The 19,706-nt window shown below is 39.4% G+C and overlaps 2 protein-coding genes across 6 annotated transcripts in view; one reads left to right on the top strand and one right to left on the bottom strand.

The window, feature by feature from the left end:
* The window catches only part of mindy2 (MINDY lysine 48 deubiquitinase 2), a 26,864-nt gene extending 20,309 nt beyond the window's left edge, over positions 1-6,555 (top strand). For 2 of the 4 annotated variants that reach the window (XM_058780558.1, XM_058780559.1), the window contains one exon: positions 970-6,555. In XM_058780558.1, coding sequence (XP_058636541.1) covers positions 970-1,353 — 384 coding nt within the window. In that variant the 3' untranslated portion in view covers positions 1,354-6,555. Of the gene's footprint in view, positions 1-953 lie in introns of all 4 variants that reach the window. The other 2 variants (XM_058780560.1, XM_058780561.1) reach the window with 1 other exon arrangement.
* sltm (SAFB-like, transcription modulator) lies at positions 6,173-19,706 on the bottom strand. 2 transcript variants are annotated; one of them, XM_058780556.1, is made up of 20 exons: positions 19,541-19,706; positions 18,776-18,863; positions 18,637-18,692; positions 14,279-14,306; positions 12,632-13,223; positions 11,949-11,992; positions 11,682-11,788; positions 11,423-11,572; positions 11,127-11,242; positions 10,870-11,030; positions 10,681-10,781; positions 10,533-10,589; positions 10,307-10,440; positions 10,040-10,220; positions 9,828-9,952; positions 9,557-9,730; positions 8,988-9,308; positions 8,594-8,729; positions 7,680-7,840; positions 6,173-6,681 (listed from the first exon to the last, which is right to left on the bottom strand). In XM_058780556.1, the coding sequence occupies exons 1-20, from the start codon at positions 19,673-19,675 to the stop codon at positions 6,585-6,587; spliced, it is 2,964 nt and encodes a 987-aa protein (XP_058636539.1). In that variant the 5' UTR covers positions 19,676-19,706; the 3' UTR covers positions 6,173-6,584. The 2 variants fall into 2 exon arrangements, with proteins under 2 accessions (XP_058636539.1, XP_058636540.1); XM_058780557.1 differs by having other exon boundaries at positions 12,632-13,166.

The raw sequence follows: 19,706 nt of genomic DNA, 5'->3' as shown, positions 1-19,706 counted from the left end.
ACCAGATAAAAGTTTGTCGCTTCAATGGAAGATCAAATTATGACATTTTGATTATTATTTTTTTTTAATGAAAACACTTTGAGTGTTGCATGGGCAGTGTTGAAAAGGTTACTTAGGAAATATAATAGGTTACAAATTGCAAGTTACTCTATTTAAAATGTAATAAGTAGTGTAGCTATTTTAATTACTTTATTAAAGTAATGTAACTGATTACATTTGATTACTTTTCCAAATTTCTAATGTTTTCAACTGTTAATCATTTTCAAACTTTTAAAGCAGGCAGGGTTAACCTTACAGTAGTGCTCAACAGTTTATAATCATTTAATTTAAAGCACAGCCACCACAAAATCAGACTTTAGCACCTCTTTTTACTTTGAGATCGTTCTGAGGTTAAATACAGATTTAAAATCATAAGATATAGTTTATTAGCTATGATACTGTTTTTGAAATCAAATCTATGACAGGAAACACTGGCATCTAACAACGCCTTGAAAAACAGTTAATCTTAAAAAATATAGCATACACACAAACCCAAATAGGAAATAAAACAGTTATTGAATATTAATCACGTGTCCTATTCTGTGTCCTAAACTCCTGAAACAGTGGTGTCTCACATTTCAGTCAATGCAATTTATGAAAGAAATAAATTAAATCTGTGTGCTTGTGCGAAAAAAAAATTCAGATGTAACCGCCCTTGTAATTGTTAACATTTTCATAAGTAACTGTAATTTAATGACACATTTTCTCTCAGTAACTGTAACTGATTACAGATTTAAAATGTTATTAAATTAGTAATTCTGTTACATGTAACCAATTACTCCCCAACACTGAGCATGGGTGAATCGGTTACAGTAAGATTAATAACAAGCATTTAGATACAAGAGGGTGAATTTTCATTTCATGCACAATTTAAAGAGTTCAAATAAGAGGTTAATTTGTTCCCCTCCTGTCAGGGACAACAACCAGCAGCAGGTGCTGACCAGGTGGATAGAGTGGCAGCCGCTGGAGCCTCAGCGGGGGGAGCCACGGCTTCTCCAAGCCCAGGCAAACAGCCCTCAACGGGGGAACGCAAACCCAAGAAAGAAGCCAAGGACAAAGACAAATGCATCTTGTTGTAACAGCAGTGGACTCTGTGTGGAGTGTGAAACGGGCAGCAGTTTAATTCCAGTGGCTCTGCAATGCATCTCCCAGCGTGAGGTGGAGAAAGAACAGGCGGCAGAGATGAAGTGTGACCGATGGAGAGGACTTGCCATTCTCAAGCCACTTGTGCCTGACTTTAACCCTCAGAGTTCTGAAGATGCAGACAAGAAGAGAGGGGTGTCACTACAAGGACTATCACTACATCTTTCGTAGAGCTGGCCAAATGTTCTCAGCAGGAAATCCACTGCAGTGCACTATATTTGTGTGGGGTCACCAGGGAGGGTGGTTTTTTGTAGTAAAACAAGGTAATGTACACATAGCACTAGGCAAAAAAGTACCCCCCTCCCTCCAAAAAAAACTACAAAAACAAATGGAAAAAAAAAAACATGGCACCACTTTTTTTTCATTATACAAAGCATTTTCTTTTTTGTGTTGATTTCCGTTATTGCTGTTGTTTATAAGCTATTTTATACCAGTTTACCCGTATATATGCATATGTAGATTTGTTGTATTGGTCAGTTTCTGTTGTTTGACTGAAGGATATCTGAGATCTTTTAATGAAAGACCGTTCACATGAGCAGGTAGCAAGCCAACCGGTCGCTTGGCAAAGGTGATGTCTCAGGACATGATGTAGGCCACCGTAGTTCTTTGCCTGGCAGTTTGATGCCAAATTTTTCATTGTTAATATTGTAGGAGAAGTAACTTACTTTTTAGAGAGAGAGATCTTGATAAAACAAATGCATTCAAAAAGGGTTTCCTTATTAGGCAGTTGAAAATCCAGTTGGTTATATAGATGCGTGTACAAAAGAATGATTTTTGCCAATAGGACAATAACTGTTAATATCAGTGAGCAACTGTCTACCATTAATGTAAATAGCTTTAAAATATCACAATCAGTAGGTTACATAAAAATACATGGCCAAGTTTTTGCTTTGCCCCACCCCTTTTACATTTCAGCCAAATGTCTGGTTCATATTTGCCTTATAAGATGAAGTATAGGAGTAGGATCATTGTCCATGAAATTTGGCATCGCTCAATGAACTACAGTGTTATTGCCCAAAAACCGAATGGTTCTTGTAAAAAAAAAAAATCGTCTTTGATCACAATGGTTTGTTTTCCTCCAGCAAGTGGTCAAACGATATCGGTTTTACAAATGGCCGATGTCAGTACTGAAATATGGAGAGCAGGTTGGCTGATTGCTGATAGAAATAACAAGAGGAGATTTAACACTTCAGTTAATCGGCCATAGTCTGGAAATGGCTGAACATTGGCCGAAGCGAACTGATATATCGGTCTATCGCTAGGCCTAGCTATAAATTTCACACTCTTTCATGTACATTGTACATACTCATTTACACTATATGGATGTAAGGTAGGAAAGGATTACTCGAGCCCATTCTGTTCCAGTGCTGCCTCCTGAGAGACAAGGTCTTTTCTATCCAAACATTCCAGCTATATGCCTTGAACTGAGCATTGTACTGAGCTTTACACTCAGAGAAGCACTAATGTCGGGCTATTTTAAACTGTTGTTCTGCTCTCGCAATGCAAGAATGAACAACTCCTGCATGTAGAAGAGCCTCATGATGGTGTAGTCAATCGAACAGACTGGTTACATAGGAGCACAGTAGCTGCTGTTTTTGCTAGTCGTGGGCTGGAGCTGTTCATTTGACGTTTGGTCCCCCAGTGGCCAATACTCTCTGTATATAAAAAGCCTTACAATATTTACAGTATCTTTTATACCGACAAAAGTAGGTGAGAGACAAGACTGAGACAATCTGTAGACCTTACCATAGACCGAAAACCGCACAGGCCTTCACAGAAGGAACATATCCATGAGTGTCTTGCAAACAGTTTGAGGTGTGTTAGCTTACTTGGTAATGGATATAGATTCAAACTATGTAAAATGTGAAACACAGGGTTTAATTTGAAATAGTCCCCTTTGGTAAGGCTCGTTCACACCAGAATCGTTGAAAAAGTCAGTTGCGACACTACCATAGAGTTTCATTGGAAGAGGGAATACGGAAGTAACGCATTCCGAAACAATATTTTTAGCGCTTAACTCCATGCATTTCATTGTGCCCCAAGCTAATTCACTGGTAATTTGATTAAATGACTGGATTTATTTATTTTTATTTTTTAGTTAATGTTCATTGTTAGATAGTATCTACTTAAATTCTAATGTAGTCTACGCTATGGAAGCAAGCCCCCTTCCCTCCAAAATTGAACAGGGGGGGGGGGGCTGGGGTGAACGGATTAAGGCTACTATAAATATAGTTAACATAACAACATTATGCGTTAATATTTACCGAAAATTGCTTTAAATATAGAGTCGCTGCTGCTATCTGTCCCACTTAAACTATTCAAACTGGTTTTTAGCGCCAGTTGGTTTGGAACTATTGCGACTATATGAACCACGTGGCGGCGAGATTTGTCTCAACTCTTTTTCAGCGGCTCTGGTTCACAATAAGAACGATAACTATATATGGACCTTAGGATAGCGCCAAAGATTATAGAAATAGTAGCGCCATGTTTAATTTTAAAAGCGTTCACGTCAACACGAAGTACAGTCAATCAATGGATTGTACTGTTGTTTAACAACATAAAGGTTCAGCTGACGAAATGTCCTTACAGATAAAAAAAAAAAAAAAATCAAAAACAATTTAGAAAGTTGTGAGTTGGGAAAATTACACAATCAAGAACCTTTGTACAGTGTGTCATTGTAAAAAAAAAAAAACTAAGTCTGTCACGCACAGCCTCGTTTTCATCGTCGTTACGTCAAATTCAATATGGCGTCTAATCTGACTAGAGTCCGCGCCAACGAATAATAACGCTATGTTTATTATAAGCGCGCTGTAGTTATGTATTAAATGCTCTAGATTTTTAAAGTTTTAGTCGTTCTTAAGCTTAAAAAAACGTTCTGAAATTCCATTGTTTCTCTGTAGAATACGCAATGTCATAGAAATTGGAACGCTTATTAAAACTATAGTTATCGTCCTTGATATGAACAGCCCTATAAACTTTATAGTTGTAACTACTAACTAATATTTCAACCCCAAATTGGGCGTCTAAGAGAAATCGTAAATAAGTTTTTTTTTTTTCATGTTGTTACCTGAGATTAATTGGTTGGCATACTAATATTGTTCAGCCAGAAAGTGCACAATAGTCTGTATTTGTCATGTTCTTATCATTCCCCTAGAAGGTACACTATAATAACATCTAGGGTTATGGTAAGGTTACACATTCACTATGGTTTTACACTACACAAACTATAGATTTACATTCATAAATATCAGTGAGCTTCTTTCACCTCTGTAACTGGTGTCATGGTAGGAAGCACAAGCTAGTCACCTATAGAGTTGGGAGAGAAATGTCTTAAAGGGTTTGTACTGGGGTTGGTGCGGTGAAATGGAATGATATTATGTAAATCATCCGTTTTCATCTAACTTGGGAGAACAAACATTTCATTCTGTAAACAAGCTGAAACTAAGGTTTTGATTCAAACACTTCCTCAACTGTTACACTTGCAGGTCAGGTTAAATATGGACATTCCAAGGTGCTTTTGATCAGTGGCATGTCTAGTAAAGAAGTGATTAAGGACAATGTGCAACAGACTTCTTCAGCACACACAATATGTACCCACTGTGCATTAGTTTGTTATTTGTATTGATAGCCAATAACTTTATTATTCTGTAATGTGCTTCAGCTTTAACCATTTGCTTCTAAATTGATCTTGTTAATTGCAGATGTATAAATTGTCACAAGAACATACTTGTTAGTGGGATACATACTGAAATGTCATATTTATAGAAAGGGGGGGGGGGGAAGTTGGAGTGCAGTCCTTTATGGAGGATTTGTGGGTGCAATCTCCATAAAGAAAACAGAAAGCCCATTTCAGAGTAAATAGATGGATAATGGCTTCAAACTGTTTAATATATTAAGCTAACGCTATTTTTGACCTCCAAATAATATCAGTAAATATTCCAAGGCTTGGTTGGCCATTGGTGTGCAGCACCCATTGAAGCTCCATTATAGGTCCTAGACCGTTTTAGTTCTTTATGCACTGTAACATTGACTGCACTAGATGAGAAATATACCTCTTTTTATACAAAATTAGAATCACCAGTTTTGTCTTGTTACAGCTGAACCTGATTCATAACACTCAATAAATATCATTTTTGCAATAAGGCTTATACTTATGGAGCTTAAAGAACTGATTGTTATAAGGAACTTTCTAATGGTTCAGTTTCACACTAAATGCTGCCATTTAGATGTTTCTTGCCCTTCCAGATAGGAAATGTTTGCAAGACTTCTCATGAATATAATTAGATGTTTTCATATCTTAGTGCCATCAAGTGATATGGGAATGAAAGCAACAAATGATGAAACCGCTTTTGACTGAGTTGATACATGTTGACAGTTTGATTAAAACTAATGCCCAGGGAGGGTAATTGTCTTCTGAATTTCAAGTAATATTAAAATGCCACACATTACACACGGCACACATGCTTTCTGCCAATGATGGGAACTGGAAAGTTTTCTCCTGGTGCATTTGTCTTGTCAATATTACCGGGTCAGTTCACGATGGAAATGCAGTTGTGATGCATGTTTAACAACTGAATACATGTGCTTCTAAGTCATTTTAAGAAACAGTCCCATTACAATTTCTATTTTATATCCTTTATATGTGTATATTTACACAAAACATTTTAACTTAGCAAAAAGAAAGGACAAAAAAATAAATAAAAATATCAGGATATTATAAGGGTCAACCTTCCATTGTGTGTAAGGTTCATTAATGACCAAAAACATTTATGTAGCCCAACAGTGTCAAAGTAGATGGACAACTTTTCTGTAACAAATGCCTTAGACGAGGGACAATACGTCTGATTAAAGGAAATCTGGTCCGTGAGTCTGTGTGATTCTTCTGATTGTCATTCACAGTCTTCAACTTCAGATTTTCGAAAGTTTTTCCTTCCACAGACTCAACTGTGGGCGGATACGGCTGCACATACAGAAGCAAACTATACAGAGATGGTCATAATCCACATAATTTAATAAAGTTGTAGAATCATCAAAAAGCCACATACTGAAATGTTAACGGAATTACAGATGTGTCCAGTGCTACACGCAGTAGTCTGCCCAAAGCATATGAGAGTATTTGAAACATGAAGTTAAGGTTATCTAAACAAACACTGGTTAAGAAATAAGCTGTACATTTGCACCTATAGAATGCCAGGAGAACATGTATGCGCACAAAGGTTGTTTACAGGTCACCAGAGAACAGTTCATGAAACAAAAACCTACATGTAAAGCCTTTTATAAAGACAACAAAATCAACCAAATTTAATCTTTACAATTATCTAATGGCTATAAGTTCAGCCAATTAAAAACATCAGAAGTTCAAAAAAAAAAAAATTATATTTTCCACTGCTGAGAGTCAGATGCTAGAACCTTCCTTTGAAGGGCTTGAATCCTCCGCTGCCGCCAGCCATGGGAACATTAGTGATCTGCACAATTCTGTTCATACCAGAAGAGGAATGACTGCAGAAAGACACAATCAGCCAAATCAATACATAGGCAAAGTCAACACATGAAGGAAAGACTGACTAAATGGCATTTCCTGTAAATGTGCAAGACTTGCGATTCATTTGCCACCATGAGTAAATAACTAGCAAACCAACAAGGTGCAGTGAATGAAAACTATTTGGGCTACAAAGCAGCATGCCTACGACTGGATATGGCTGACACCGGCCGGAAACCTTGCACATTCTAGCCAAAATTAAGTTAAAAATAAGGTGGATAGAGTTGGTATAATCAAAAATGGCACATAACAGATTGATATACGCGTCCTGATAAATTGAAAGATCACGATTGTAAAGAAAAAAAATATTAGACAAAACATTTTCATTTAGTAGAGGCTCTGACAAAAATTCATTACTTCAGTCTATACTTGAAAATATTAATTTACAAAATTAAGAAAAATAAATTGAAAGTCATCAATGTATTATTCATGGACACTTGTTTTGTTATTGGATGAGCACTTATGAATAAATCTCTCTTATAAATGATTCAGGTGACATACTTTTACCACCTCCTGGCATAACGAAATCATCATTACAATACATATGAGTGTCAAAATAAAAAGTTACTCTATTTTGATTGCTACAGCCAAACTATAAACTTTTATCAAACTACTAACGTTATTTAAATGTTTGTACACTGAAATAACGTGCGGGTGGAAAGCTAACCAAGTCCCTAGTCTTTGGTTTAGCGCTTGTGTCACATTGCAAGCTTCAGCAGTGTGTAAACAGCACACGTTTTGTCCCACAAGTCTGCGTGTGTTAATAAATGAGAGCATCAGAAGAATTGACGGCCGATCCACTCATTCATTAACCTGAGAAGTGACAAAAATACATGCTGCTCATGCTCCGCTGACACTTGTGATGTGAAACAGCCATAATACACATGGCTCAATCATAAGATCGTGTGGGAGTTTGAATCAGGATCGTGATCTCTGTATATGAATGATCGAATCAAACCTGGAGTGTGGTGCCATCATGCCAGGTCGACTGTCCCCCATTCGGTGGTTATCTGTGAATCCTCCGCTTTGTGAGCCCGCTGCCCCGTGCCAGTCTTTCCTGGGGCCCTGATCGCGTCCATGCCGCTCCACCACCACCTGTCTGCCACTGCCGAAGTGTTGCTGCGGTAAAAGGGAGGTAATATGGCGTTAGATTTGAAAACTAGTAGGGGTGTAACGGTACACAAAATTCACGGTTCAGCTCAATACAACACAGTGGTGTCATGGTTCGGTACGTTCGTTATGGGGGTAATTGGTTACGTCGCAATGTTGGAAATATTTCTGTTTTAAACCATGAAGGCGAGCCAATGGATATCACACACAAGCAACGTGCAAACTTTGCGCAAGTTATGCCGGTGAACGTCAATCTCAGTCAATTCACTATGCAGAAAGTAAAAACGGAATGACGGAGCTTTCGGCGTCTGACGCCACATATTCTCTCAGAGACGACTCTACTTCAACATATGCTGATAACGGTATGTAGCTAATTGGAAATGCCAAATATCTTAATATTGCCAACAATTGATGTTTTTGACAATATGTCTGGCTATAGTCGATACAAGATCATCGTCTTCCGACGCAACCCAGCAAGGGGAGGTTATGACAGGGCCTTTTGCAGTGCGTGCCCGTACACTGGGCAGACAGCACGTTGCCCGTTACGTTGTTTGGGCTGCCTTGTTGAGCACAGTGGCACTGAGAACATTATATTTCACTCACTTTAAGCCGTTTTATTTTCCAAATGTAATAGGATTAGTCCAACGAATCAAATCATTCGGTTTGTAATGCATACCGAACGGTTCAATACGAATACGTGTATCGTTACACCCCTAAAAACTAGCAACAAAAAGAATGTCAGAGGCATGTTATGTACATTACCTGGTCTCCCATGACCACAGGTCTGCCACTGTCTCGGCTGTTGAAGCTGGCTCTGCCACGGCTGGCTGTGGACACCCCTCTCATGGCAGGTCCGGGACCCTCTCTGCCTGGACGTTCTGGACGCATCCGCACTGCTCTGTAACACAGTCAGCATTACTGGTGAGTTCAAGGCTGATTCAATAGTTTCTTTGAAAATTCAAAAACAACACTGCTGTCATAGTACTGTTCTTGTCCACATTGGTGGAAGAAAGCAGAGGTTCAAGAACTGCTAATGTAAAGAAATGTCACTTGAAATTTGAAAATCACTATTGTTGTTTTGAACGTACTGAACAAGAACCAAACCTCAACTCCCCACCCTAGAGGACAGGAAGCACAAACAGAAACTCATTCATACCTGACATCTCCTTTTGTATTCATTCCCCCATCAGTCTTCCAGCCAGCATGGCTGCCGTCTCTAGGGGTACGGGAGTGGGCAATGGCGGGGGGCGGCGCTCTGCCACCAGCTGGTCGATCAGGCATGGACACCTGTCTGCGCTCATCTCGGTCGCGGATCTCTCTGCGATCGCTGTCACGCAGCTCTGCACGAGGTGGAGGTGGTGGTTCTGCTCTCCGCACAGTTTCAAAGTTTTTAGGATAGCGCTCAAACCCTGAACCTTCACGGCGAGGAGCTGGTCGATTCTTCTTTGATTCTGGTTCACCGTCGAAGCGATTGCGCCTGCAAAAAAAACCCCTAAATCATCACTTGCTGTTGATGCACAAATTTTAACTTGTGCTAATTTGGAAATTTGGTAGGTTAGCGCAACTTATATTAAGTTCTCTCTCATTCTCGTTTGAATAAAAAAAAGTGCCTGCTAAAAAGATTAAACAGAAGCTGAAAATCTGAAATCTTCAGCTGTGGCCTGGTCTCTTCTCCTTCCTGTCCTATTGTGTTTGGGAATTGCATTCTCGTTCATGAATGCCTACCTATCAAAATTGTTGGATTGCACAGCTGATGTCTGCTGGTATCGGTTCCGGTCTCTAGGGTTGAAATCATTGAAGCGGTTCTGTTGTCGATTGTTGTAATCTCCGCCTTGACTGATCCGTCCCTCTGGCTCAGTCTGCATCTTTTTACCACTGTTCCAGTATGGGTCTTCCCTCCTGCACAGATAAGAGAAAAAAATAAAACATTGACCACTTTGAACCTTAGAAACCACTAGACCCCAAAAATGAATATCTAACAGTATTGTTCACACACCTTTGGTCAACGTCACGTCCCCTCTTTAAGTTGTTTCGTTTCTCCTGCTCGTAACGCAACTGCTCCTGCTGCCGTCTCAGCTCTTCGCGTTCACGAGCCAAACGCTCCGCTTCCTTGCGTCGCTCCTGCACACACAGCACATTATCAGAACATCAATGTAAAGACAAAATCCCAGCTTTGAGTTTCCATAGGCAGGTGTATCGCGGCTATACCTGCTCTATACGGATCCGCTCCCGTTCCAATCTCTCTCTCTCCATGCGCTCACGTTCGAGTTTCTGCCTTTCCACCTCCAGCCTTTGCCGCTCTCTCATCAGGTTCTCCCTTTCCTCACGCTCACGCATAATACGGATGCGTTCCCTCTCCCGGCGCTCTCGCTCTGCTACCTCGCGCCGCCTGGTCGTCACAACAAAACAGCATTACAAAATGCTGCTTAAACACTTTCCTTTTCATTCACAAATAAAATGGCAAAGCATGCTTACCTGCGCAGTTCCATAGCCCGGCGAACGCGTTCCATCCTGACCATGCGCTCACGCATCCTCTGTTCCTTCATCTTCTCAAATGGCAGGATATCTTTGTTGCCACCTTTGTTAAGCATAGGACGGCCTTTCTCCATCTGCAAGTATGTTACACAAAACAGGTCAAACTAAATACTAAAGAGTGCATATGGCCTCACTAATTCAGATCATGTTTTCAGAGTTAACAAACCTCCTCAGGCGGTATGAACCCTCTGGGACGTCTGTTCATCATGATGGGAGGACCAGGCTGTAGAGAAATAGATACAATCAGATAATTTGGCCTTGATAAAAGTCTCTTTACATGTTAATACAGTACATACTGAGGATGTCTGTGGTACCTTCTCAAACCTCCCGCCCCTTCTGAAAGGAGGACGAGATTTATTGAAGTTTTGCTCTCCTTTAGCTTGGTTCATCACCATCATACTGCCTGGACTCTTTCCTGCAAATGGGAAAACATTAAACACAACTATAAAGTTTTAAGTTTTTAAACTTCCTCAGTAGGTGAATCCAATCAAACCGTAACATACGTCCATGTTTCTTGTCATCCTTCTTTGCGGCGTCGGCTCCTGAACTGGAAGAAGGTGCATCAGATTTGTTGGTTTTAAAGTCCTGTTTTTTGACATCTTTGCTGTCTTTCTCAGATGGTTTGTCTGATTTCTTCTCTTCCTTCTTAGATGAAACTGGTGTCCTATTGAAAATAAAAGGAGGAAAAAATAACCAATGCAATGAAATACTCCTCCCCCTTAAAAGAATGGAAAGAGATTAAAACTGGATTAACACTTACTTGCTGGAAGTTTTCGCTCCAGTTGGAGTGCGCTTTTCTCCAGATATTTTACTGGAACTTGTCTTCTCTTCTCCCTCTTTCTTTGAGAAGTCTTTTTTAAATGGGTCAGTTTTCACCTATGAGGATGTTACCATGAGATCAGAGATCAAGCTTGAAAGTACCAAGTATAAAGGTTTTTTTTCCCCCCACAAAAGCACACACTATTGATGATGTTTGACTATTATGTAAAGCCCATAAAAAAAGTTCTTAAATATGTTGAGAATCCCACTGTTAAAACACAATGGTTAAGTTCTTACCCTGTCCACAGATATCTGTTGTCCATGGAGTTCTGTGCGGTCCAGGTGAGAGATGCATCTGGCCACTTCTGCGCTGGATGACATGGTAACTAATCCATAACACTTGGCTCCTGGGCTACGAGCATTGGTGACCACTTTGGCACTAAAAACCTATTTTGAAAACAAACATTTTGAAAACGCTGTCAACGTTACAATCCTTAAATCACAAACATGTAAATTATAAGCTGGTGCCTATTTATCATATACAAAGAGCCTTTACTTTTCCATATTTGCCAAAGAGGTTCTTGAGATCAGCTGCTTTGGTGTTGGACGACAAGCCGCTCACCCACAGATTGCGAGTAGAGCTGGTACTGCTGCTGCCACTTCCTGAAGACAGATAACAGGCTTTAGAAGACACTCTACTTGAGGATCAGAGCAAAATAACTTTCCAAATAAAGCTTCTAATTTTAGATTTTTGAGAATTGGATAATACTGGTGAACTGTCAAGTCAAATTTCAAAATGCAAACCCATTTAGGAAAGTCATACCTTTTTCATCTTTTGTAGACTTTCCATCTCTGTCTTTTGAAGAGCTAAAATGTGAATATTATGAGAGCGACAAGAAGAGAGAAATACTTTAATGAGTACCAGAGCACGAGAGATGACGACTGTGGGGCATCGAGGTACATCTCCAAACAAACAACAAAGGTTATACAAATTTTTGGTGCATTACAGAAAAGGAAAAAGAACCAAAAAACAACAAAACAAATCCCCATAGGCAAGGCTTGCTCTCGGACAAAACTCCAATAAGGCTTCTTTCTCTTGCTTTTCCACAGGAGCAAGGTGGGTCAGGTTTTCTGCCAATTTATTCCCTTGACCAATGACATCCTCAGGAGGGTGTTCAACTTCAGAGAGAATCACTTCACTGGACTGACAAACCCCTCTGACATCACTGGAACTATTGCTCTTTTTTTAACCCATAAGTAGGGACTGGAAAAGCAAGTGCTGGAAATGTGTGCGTAACAGACGTGTTTTCTGCTCCTCGTTTAACTCCACCAATTACCAAACTCGAAAAAATGGCAAACCAAACCAAAAGAGCAAACCAAAGGCAGGGATTAGGTACACTGAACAACTTGTTATGAAAAAATTCTTGCGGCTACCCACAATGCTGAGTTCTTAGTGAGCTGGAACTTGGTAGTAGTATCTTAAAGAACTGACATAGAAAGACAAACCTCTTTGCTTGACCTGTCGCCCCAGTTGAAGAGGGGCCTTTCTTCCCAGAATCCTTTTCCTTGTCTCCCGTTTCTCCTTTCTTCAAGGCCTCTCTGCTCTCCTTCTTGGCGGCGTCAGACATCAGCCCGTCATCTCTCTTACCATCCTTGTGGCCATCTATCGCTTCAGTCAACGAGTCTGTCTCCTGCCCCATCTCAGCAGTGGCCTCAGGCTCTTCGCAGCCCTTGTCTGCCTCAGAATCTGGAAGTTTCACATGTTTACCTGTTTCCAGGAGGTCGTCGCCATCTACATCCAGCGTGATGGCATCTTCGGCCTGGATGGTGACAGATATATTGTCATCTTCAACTTCTTTTATGGGTTCAGGAGCAGGTTCGCTCTCAAAGGCCTCCAACGCTGGGACTTCAGACTCGGCTTCTCTCTCAGCCTCAATCTCCGCATCAGGATCGGGCTCGGGTTCTGCTTCTGCTTCCATCTCTGCCTCAGCCTCAAGATCAGGCTCCGCTCCTACCTCAGCCTCGGGCTCTGCAAGGCCGTCTTCACAGGAGAAGGTTTTAGAATTGTCACGAGTAGCATCATCAGTATCAGTTACATCTGAGGGATTTAACAAGCATAAAACATGGCAAAAAAAACACATTGTTTAACATTCAAATCTCTGTGCTACGTGACCTAGAAAGTACAACAAAGAGCAAGTTTAGTGTTAGTGGTCATCGTGGGTGAGGAAACCACAGGTACACATAAAAACACATTCCTTAGAGAACAACGATGAGGTTGAACAATCTTCTGACTACGATGAACATCACTATCTTGGTCCACATTTTGAAGTTTCCACAGCTGGGTGGCATTGACATACTTCAGTCTGAGTGAAATTGCAAATCTATTCCATAATGCAAGTCCTCCCGCCAGATGTCACTCCGCTTCTTGTGGTCACATCGAGAGTCTTCTTTCACACACTTCCGCTGACCGTCCATCTCGTTTTACAGCTGATGGAGGCAAATCAAAAACAGGGTGCCAAATGTTCTCTGATCCGTTGGAGAAATCTAGCCTTGTTCACAGTACTCTGTCCAGTAACACGGCTAAAAATGGACGTCCACTGAGCTGCATCCAGTCTCGAATGAGTTCAAAGCACGAGCAGTGACGTTGATGTCCACTTAAGCCATGCCGGCTATACTGCAGTCAGAAAGAAGTGTCAAGACTTTGGTGCACGAGGTTCATGTGTCATGTTTTGACCAGTCAACAAAGGCATGCAGCCTGTTTCCGTCTCCATTTCAGGAGGTAGTCCAGTCTCAACAGAAAGAAAGAGGTGGCCTGCTGAAGCTTGGGTGGTGTTCTGAACGGAGATCGAGTGGGTGAAAGGTCTCCTCTTGCTGATGAAATGTGGTGGCAGGGTAATGTGCTCTTGAACGAATTAGATGAGATTAGGAGTATCACTGATGTTAACACAAATGGTGAAGGGTTATCTGTCCTTTGATGCAGCACGTGTTCCGGATGGGATGTTTTAATGTCTGTGAAAGACCCACTTTTAACATGTCTGACTAGAACGTTGAGATTGAAAAACAGCAAAAGAAAAAGGAAGCAAGAGAAGTCCAACCGTCTGAAACCTGAAAAACAAACGTTACATCTCGACCCCAATAAGTGACCAGACATACCTTTTTCAGATTCCTCTTCCTCAGTCTCCTGAAAATACAAAAAAAATTATATAAGAATTTCCTAATGTTAATAAAGAATTGGCATTAAAATGAATGCCAGTTTTATATACTCCTATTAAAATATTGGGTTGTCACAAATGGTATTTGCAGAAATTAATGGTTTTCTTTTTTGGACATTTTTTAAATAACTTAAAAGTGTGATTTTGCCAGAAGAATGAAAACAACAGTTTAAACAGTTTTCAAAGAAATTCTTAAACCATAAAAATATACCAGCATTCAAAATTGTCTCTCTTATTTTCACCAAGGCTACATTTCTTACACACATTCATTTCATTCTTCAATAATACGAAATATTACAATTTAAATACATGCTGATTCGAGTGATTAGAAAACATCTATTACCACAGTTTAAAACATATGCTGCATAATATTTTTGTGGAAACAATACATTTTCTTTCAAAAGAACAATGTTTATTTGAAACAGAAAAACACTAAGGACAAAAGTACTGGGACTATAACAGCTTTCACTCTTCTGTGAAGGCTTTCCACAAGACTTTGGAGTGTTGCCCATTTATTCAGCAGAGCACTTGTGAGGTCAGGCACTGATGCTGGACGAGAAGGCCTGGCTCACAATCTCCGTTCCAGCTCACCCCAAAGGTGTTGGATGGGGTTAAGGGCAGGGCTCTGTGCGGGCCAGTAAATTTCTTCCACACCAGACTTTAACCATGTCTTTATGGACGTTGCTTTGTGCATTGGGGCACAGTCATGCTGCAATAAAAATGGCCTGTTCCCACAAAGTTGGAAGCATAGTATTTTCCAAGAAGTGTTGAAGCATTAAGATTCCATCACTAATCCAAAGCCAAGTGGTGGCATCTTTTACACCACTCCACTTGATGCTTGGCATTGTACTTGGTGAGGTGTAGTCTCAGCCATAGACGTCACGCCTACGGACCGTTGGCTAAACGACTGATGCATATGGCACACAAAAGTGGAAACACTTCAGGAGTTTCGAAGTCGTCATCGGATTGGTTGAATTATACAGGATTTCCGGGAGATGCGGGTCTCGCGTTCTTTAACGTTCTGCCTGGAAACAAAGATGCCGTGACGCCAAACCCCCTCACAAAAGAAGAAAGCCGTCGTGCTTACAACTGTGACGATGAGCGCTTATCAGGATCAAATAAACGCTGGATTTGCAAAAGTATGTGAAATATTTAAAGTTCGCAGCATAGAATCTTTAAAATACGTCCGAGAGTTTCACACTGGGAAACATAACACCGGTCTGTTATTGTGGCGACACTTCCACGCCCCGAAATGTGATGCTGAACGAAACGAACTGTGATTGGTTGTTTGACATGTCGGTCAAACAGCCTCGGCCAATGAAAGCTGCCATAGATTCCAGACCTTCAGCCGTCAGTCTGGCTACGCGAGACTAGGTGACGTGAGACTGGCAAGTAGCTGCTCGACCATGGAAACCCATTCCATGAAGCTCCCGCCTCACAATTTCTGTGCTGATATTAATGCCAGAGGAAGTTTGGAACTCATTGGAATCAGCAAAGGGTTGGAGACTTTTGTGCATCACGTGCCTCAGGACCCTGCTCTGTGACTTTGTGGTCTTCCACTTCATGGCTAAGTTGCTTCCACTTCCTAATAATACCACTTACAGTTCAATGTGAAATCGATGGCAGGGACAGAATTTCGTGAACTGACTTAATGCAAAGGTGGCATCCTCCCATCACTGTACCATGCATGGCTAGCTTCTTGATTTTAAACATCTGTGGCAATGGGTCTGATTGAAACACCTGAATTCAATCATTTAGAGGTATATCCCAATATTTTTGTCCATATAGTATAGTGTGCAACATTTTAAACTTTTGATCAATAGTGTATATAAAAAACAGTTCAGATATCAGCATATGTTATATCTTCTCATTACCAAATGACAGTTCATAATCACTTAAATTAATTTTAAACTTTTTAACATATATTGTTGATTAGGAATAGTATTAATTACCAATTAACTAAATTCACTACCAATTTCAACTTTGCATGAAATAATTTGTTTGAGAATATAATTATGTACCACTGTATTTATATTGTAGATTTATATTGTCCTAATGCAATATTTGTGCAGATTATTAGGCCTATAGGGATGCGCGGTATACCAGTACTGGAAAAATAATGGTATGTATTTTTAAAACGGTACGATATTAGGGCTGGGCGGTATAGTTTGTACGATATATCGATATATTCTTTATAAGCGATACGGTATGAAGCAATACCGTTAATATCGATGTACAGTAGTTTGATACGAGCGCATCTAAAAAAAAAAAAATCTAGGGAGGACACAGACTGAACTGCTGCGGAGAAAGTGCATAATACAATTTGTTCTACATGCATCAAGCTTTATATGAAGGGCTTTTAAAAAAAAACTTGTAAGATATAGTAGCCTATAGTTTCAGTTTAAAGCGGCTCTGCCAGAAAGGCTGTGTGTGCCGCTGACAGAGACGTGCTGTTTTCCTTAACGCTTAACTTACATTTCACAGGTATATTCTCCATCTGTAAATGTTAGAAAGCTATGGAAATATTTCCATTTTGCAGTCAGAAGTGCGTGAGCTTTTGCCTTGCGATTCTCCGCTAAACTTCACAGACCATTTAGAACGAGCGTAACAGACAGAGCGCAATGAAATAGAAGCGCAACAACTCTGACTAAAATATACATTTTGCTGAAATATTTGTAGTTGTAAAATAAATGTGACATATGTAGAATTTTAAACCTACAAGTAGGTGTATTTGTATGATAGCAGTAACTGTAAAGTGTAATGGGGTAATCAAAATAGCCTTTTTACTCAATTAGTCTGTGCTTTTTTTATTATTTTCATTTTTAGTTTAGTAAATTTAACTTCTGCTTTAAAAGCATTGTTTTTAGATTGCAATGTTACAATGTTAGAATGTAATGTGATTTGAACCCTTTTTGCACATAATATATGCCTTCATTCATGCTTACATTCACTTTATTTGTTTAATACAAATACAAAATACTGAGATATATACCGTATATAGCCAAAAAATACCAAGATATGAATTTTTGCTCATATCGCCCAGCCCTATACCATATCATAATTTTGCTCGGTAAATATAAATACTCGGTATTTATTCGGTATTTCATACGCTGCTGTTGTGAAGTGCACCTGTAGGTGGCAGTGCTTCCCAAATAGCTGTGTAACCGGTAAATGTGACAACAGAACAACGCAATGGATCAAACAGATGGAACTCTATCAACGCACCCGAAATTAAAGAGAACAGTAGAAGTGAAATATGACATTACTTTGCATTCAAAACAGATGACAAAGGTGAATGAACTGTCCTTACTGCACCTGTATGCAAGGTTGCTATAAATCATGTTTTGCCACAGGAGGCAACACATCAAATCTTTTTAAGCATTTGTCGCTTGCTCATCCTGATCTATTCAGAGAATTAAGAGAGGGACAGGTGAGTGCATCATTCATAAATTCAGATTTAATTTTAACTTAATTTACAACCATCAACGCAGCGCAAATGTGCGTGTGTGACACGCTAGAACCAGTGAAGTTTTGGTCACGTAATATATGCACTTGCATTTCATACAATCGAATATTAATTGAATTTGAATTAAGCAAGAGTTTTGCTATATTAACGTTAGTATCAATAATATGAAGGAATGTTTCTGCCGCTAATATGAAGCAGCCGAGAGAGTGATATTTATATTTAATGCTTTTTCTTTGGCTATCTGAGTCTGAAATCTGAAAACAATCTGAGAGAGAGAATAATTACTTTGACTGTTAGAATAACACTTTACAATAAAGCAACATTTTTTGCATTAATTGCGTTACTTCAGTTGTATTTTTTTTCCTTCAAACCCAGTCAAAATGTAACCTATGTTCCCGGTAAGTTTTCTGGTACATTTTGAGACATTTTGTTTGCACTATGTGTTTGCACTGAAAAGATAAGAAGACTTGAATATATTTTTATTGTATTACTTCAGTTATATATTTTTTTCTCCAACATCAAAATGTAACCTATGTTCCCTGTAGGTTTTTTGTTACAGTTTGATGCAAAGGTATTAAGATATGAATCTGACTGTATTATTATTATTATTATTATTTTAATAAAATTGTTTTCAATTCACTTATCTTTTGAGGCTGGTTATCTGTCACCTATGGTATCGATACCGAGGTATTACATTCTGGTATGGTACCAAAGCCAAAATTATGGTATCGAGCCATCCCTATAGGCCTAATGTTTTTTTAAAAAAAAACAGTACCTAACATATTACTCATTTATTAGTCCGGTTTCAATGAACCCAATATGTGGCAACATACCTTAGAGAAGGATTCCTCTTCCATGATGGTGTCAGCATCCAGGTCAGTCTTCTTTCCTGAGGATATGTAATAAAGCTTTTCGATCAACTTTTGAAAGACACACAAGTAAGAGAGTTGGGTTCTGAGCGTGAAGGTCTACCTTTAGATTTGCTTTGTTTTCTCGTTGGAGTGTCAGCTGATAGGGTGATCTCAATGTTGTCTGGATCTCCGCCCTCATCTTCTATTGCCTTCACACAAGAACGCATGACCATTCAAATGATTATGGGAATTTCAATACTTGAAACAATGATTCAGACCATATTGTGCTTTGCATAAATGATCGATGATAGTGCAGCTGTTAAACAAATGGCATGCAAAAAATTTGAGCATAATAATAACGATTTTTTTTATTTAAACAAATTTGGACTAACCTGCTTTAAACTAAAGTGAAACTAGACAAGTGATATGCTGTTTTGCTTTCACCCAAGTCTTGTTTCTATCTAGTAAGACAGCTATTAATTTATATTGTAACACTCAGCATGATTAACTACACTTGATTATTCAACTGTAAAAGGTTGCACATAAAGATTGTAAATAAAGATGGTGAATTGGTTTGAAGTTGCAGCGACTGATCTGAGCGCGTTGTAGCTGCATTCGCTTGCTAAGATAATTTAGCCTAACGTACTTAACGAATCCTTACAGATTAGGTTTCTGAAACTGCTAGTACACATTTCATGTCAATTTTATCACACTTGGTATCCAACTACGGCCATTACATCTGTGTTGTTATTAAATGCATTAAAACAGTCCGGAATGCAAACATGTTTTATGATACAAACGGCTATGCTAACTCCTTAGCCTTCAAGCTAGCTCGCGATCATTTATCCACACTCCACAGTAATTTACTGTTTTAAATTCAAATTACCTGCTTCAACCTTGCGATGAGTGTATTTTTTACCCCAGTAATATCCAGATTTCTTCGTTTGAGTTCTGATTTTAGGTCTACGACACGTAAATCTGTAATCTTCTTAGTCTCCGCTGAAATGGCCCCCGACGCCATTTTACCTGCGTATCCGAGACTGTGTTTTGTG

The sequence above is a fragment of the Onychostoma macrolepis genome, chromosome 07 (assembly GCF_012432095.1).
Source record: "Onychostoma macrolepis isolate SWU-2019 chromosome 07, ASM1243209v1, whole genome shotgun sequence".
Taxonomy (NCBI): domain Eukaryota; kingdom Metazoa; phylum Chordata; class Actinopteri; order Cypriniformes; family Cyprinidae; genus Onychostoma; species Onychostoma macrolepis.
This window is presented reverse-complemented; position numbering and strand designations above follow the sequence as displayed.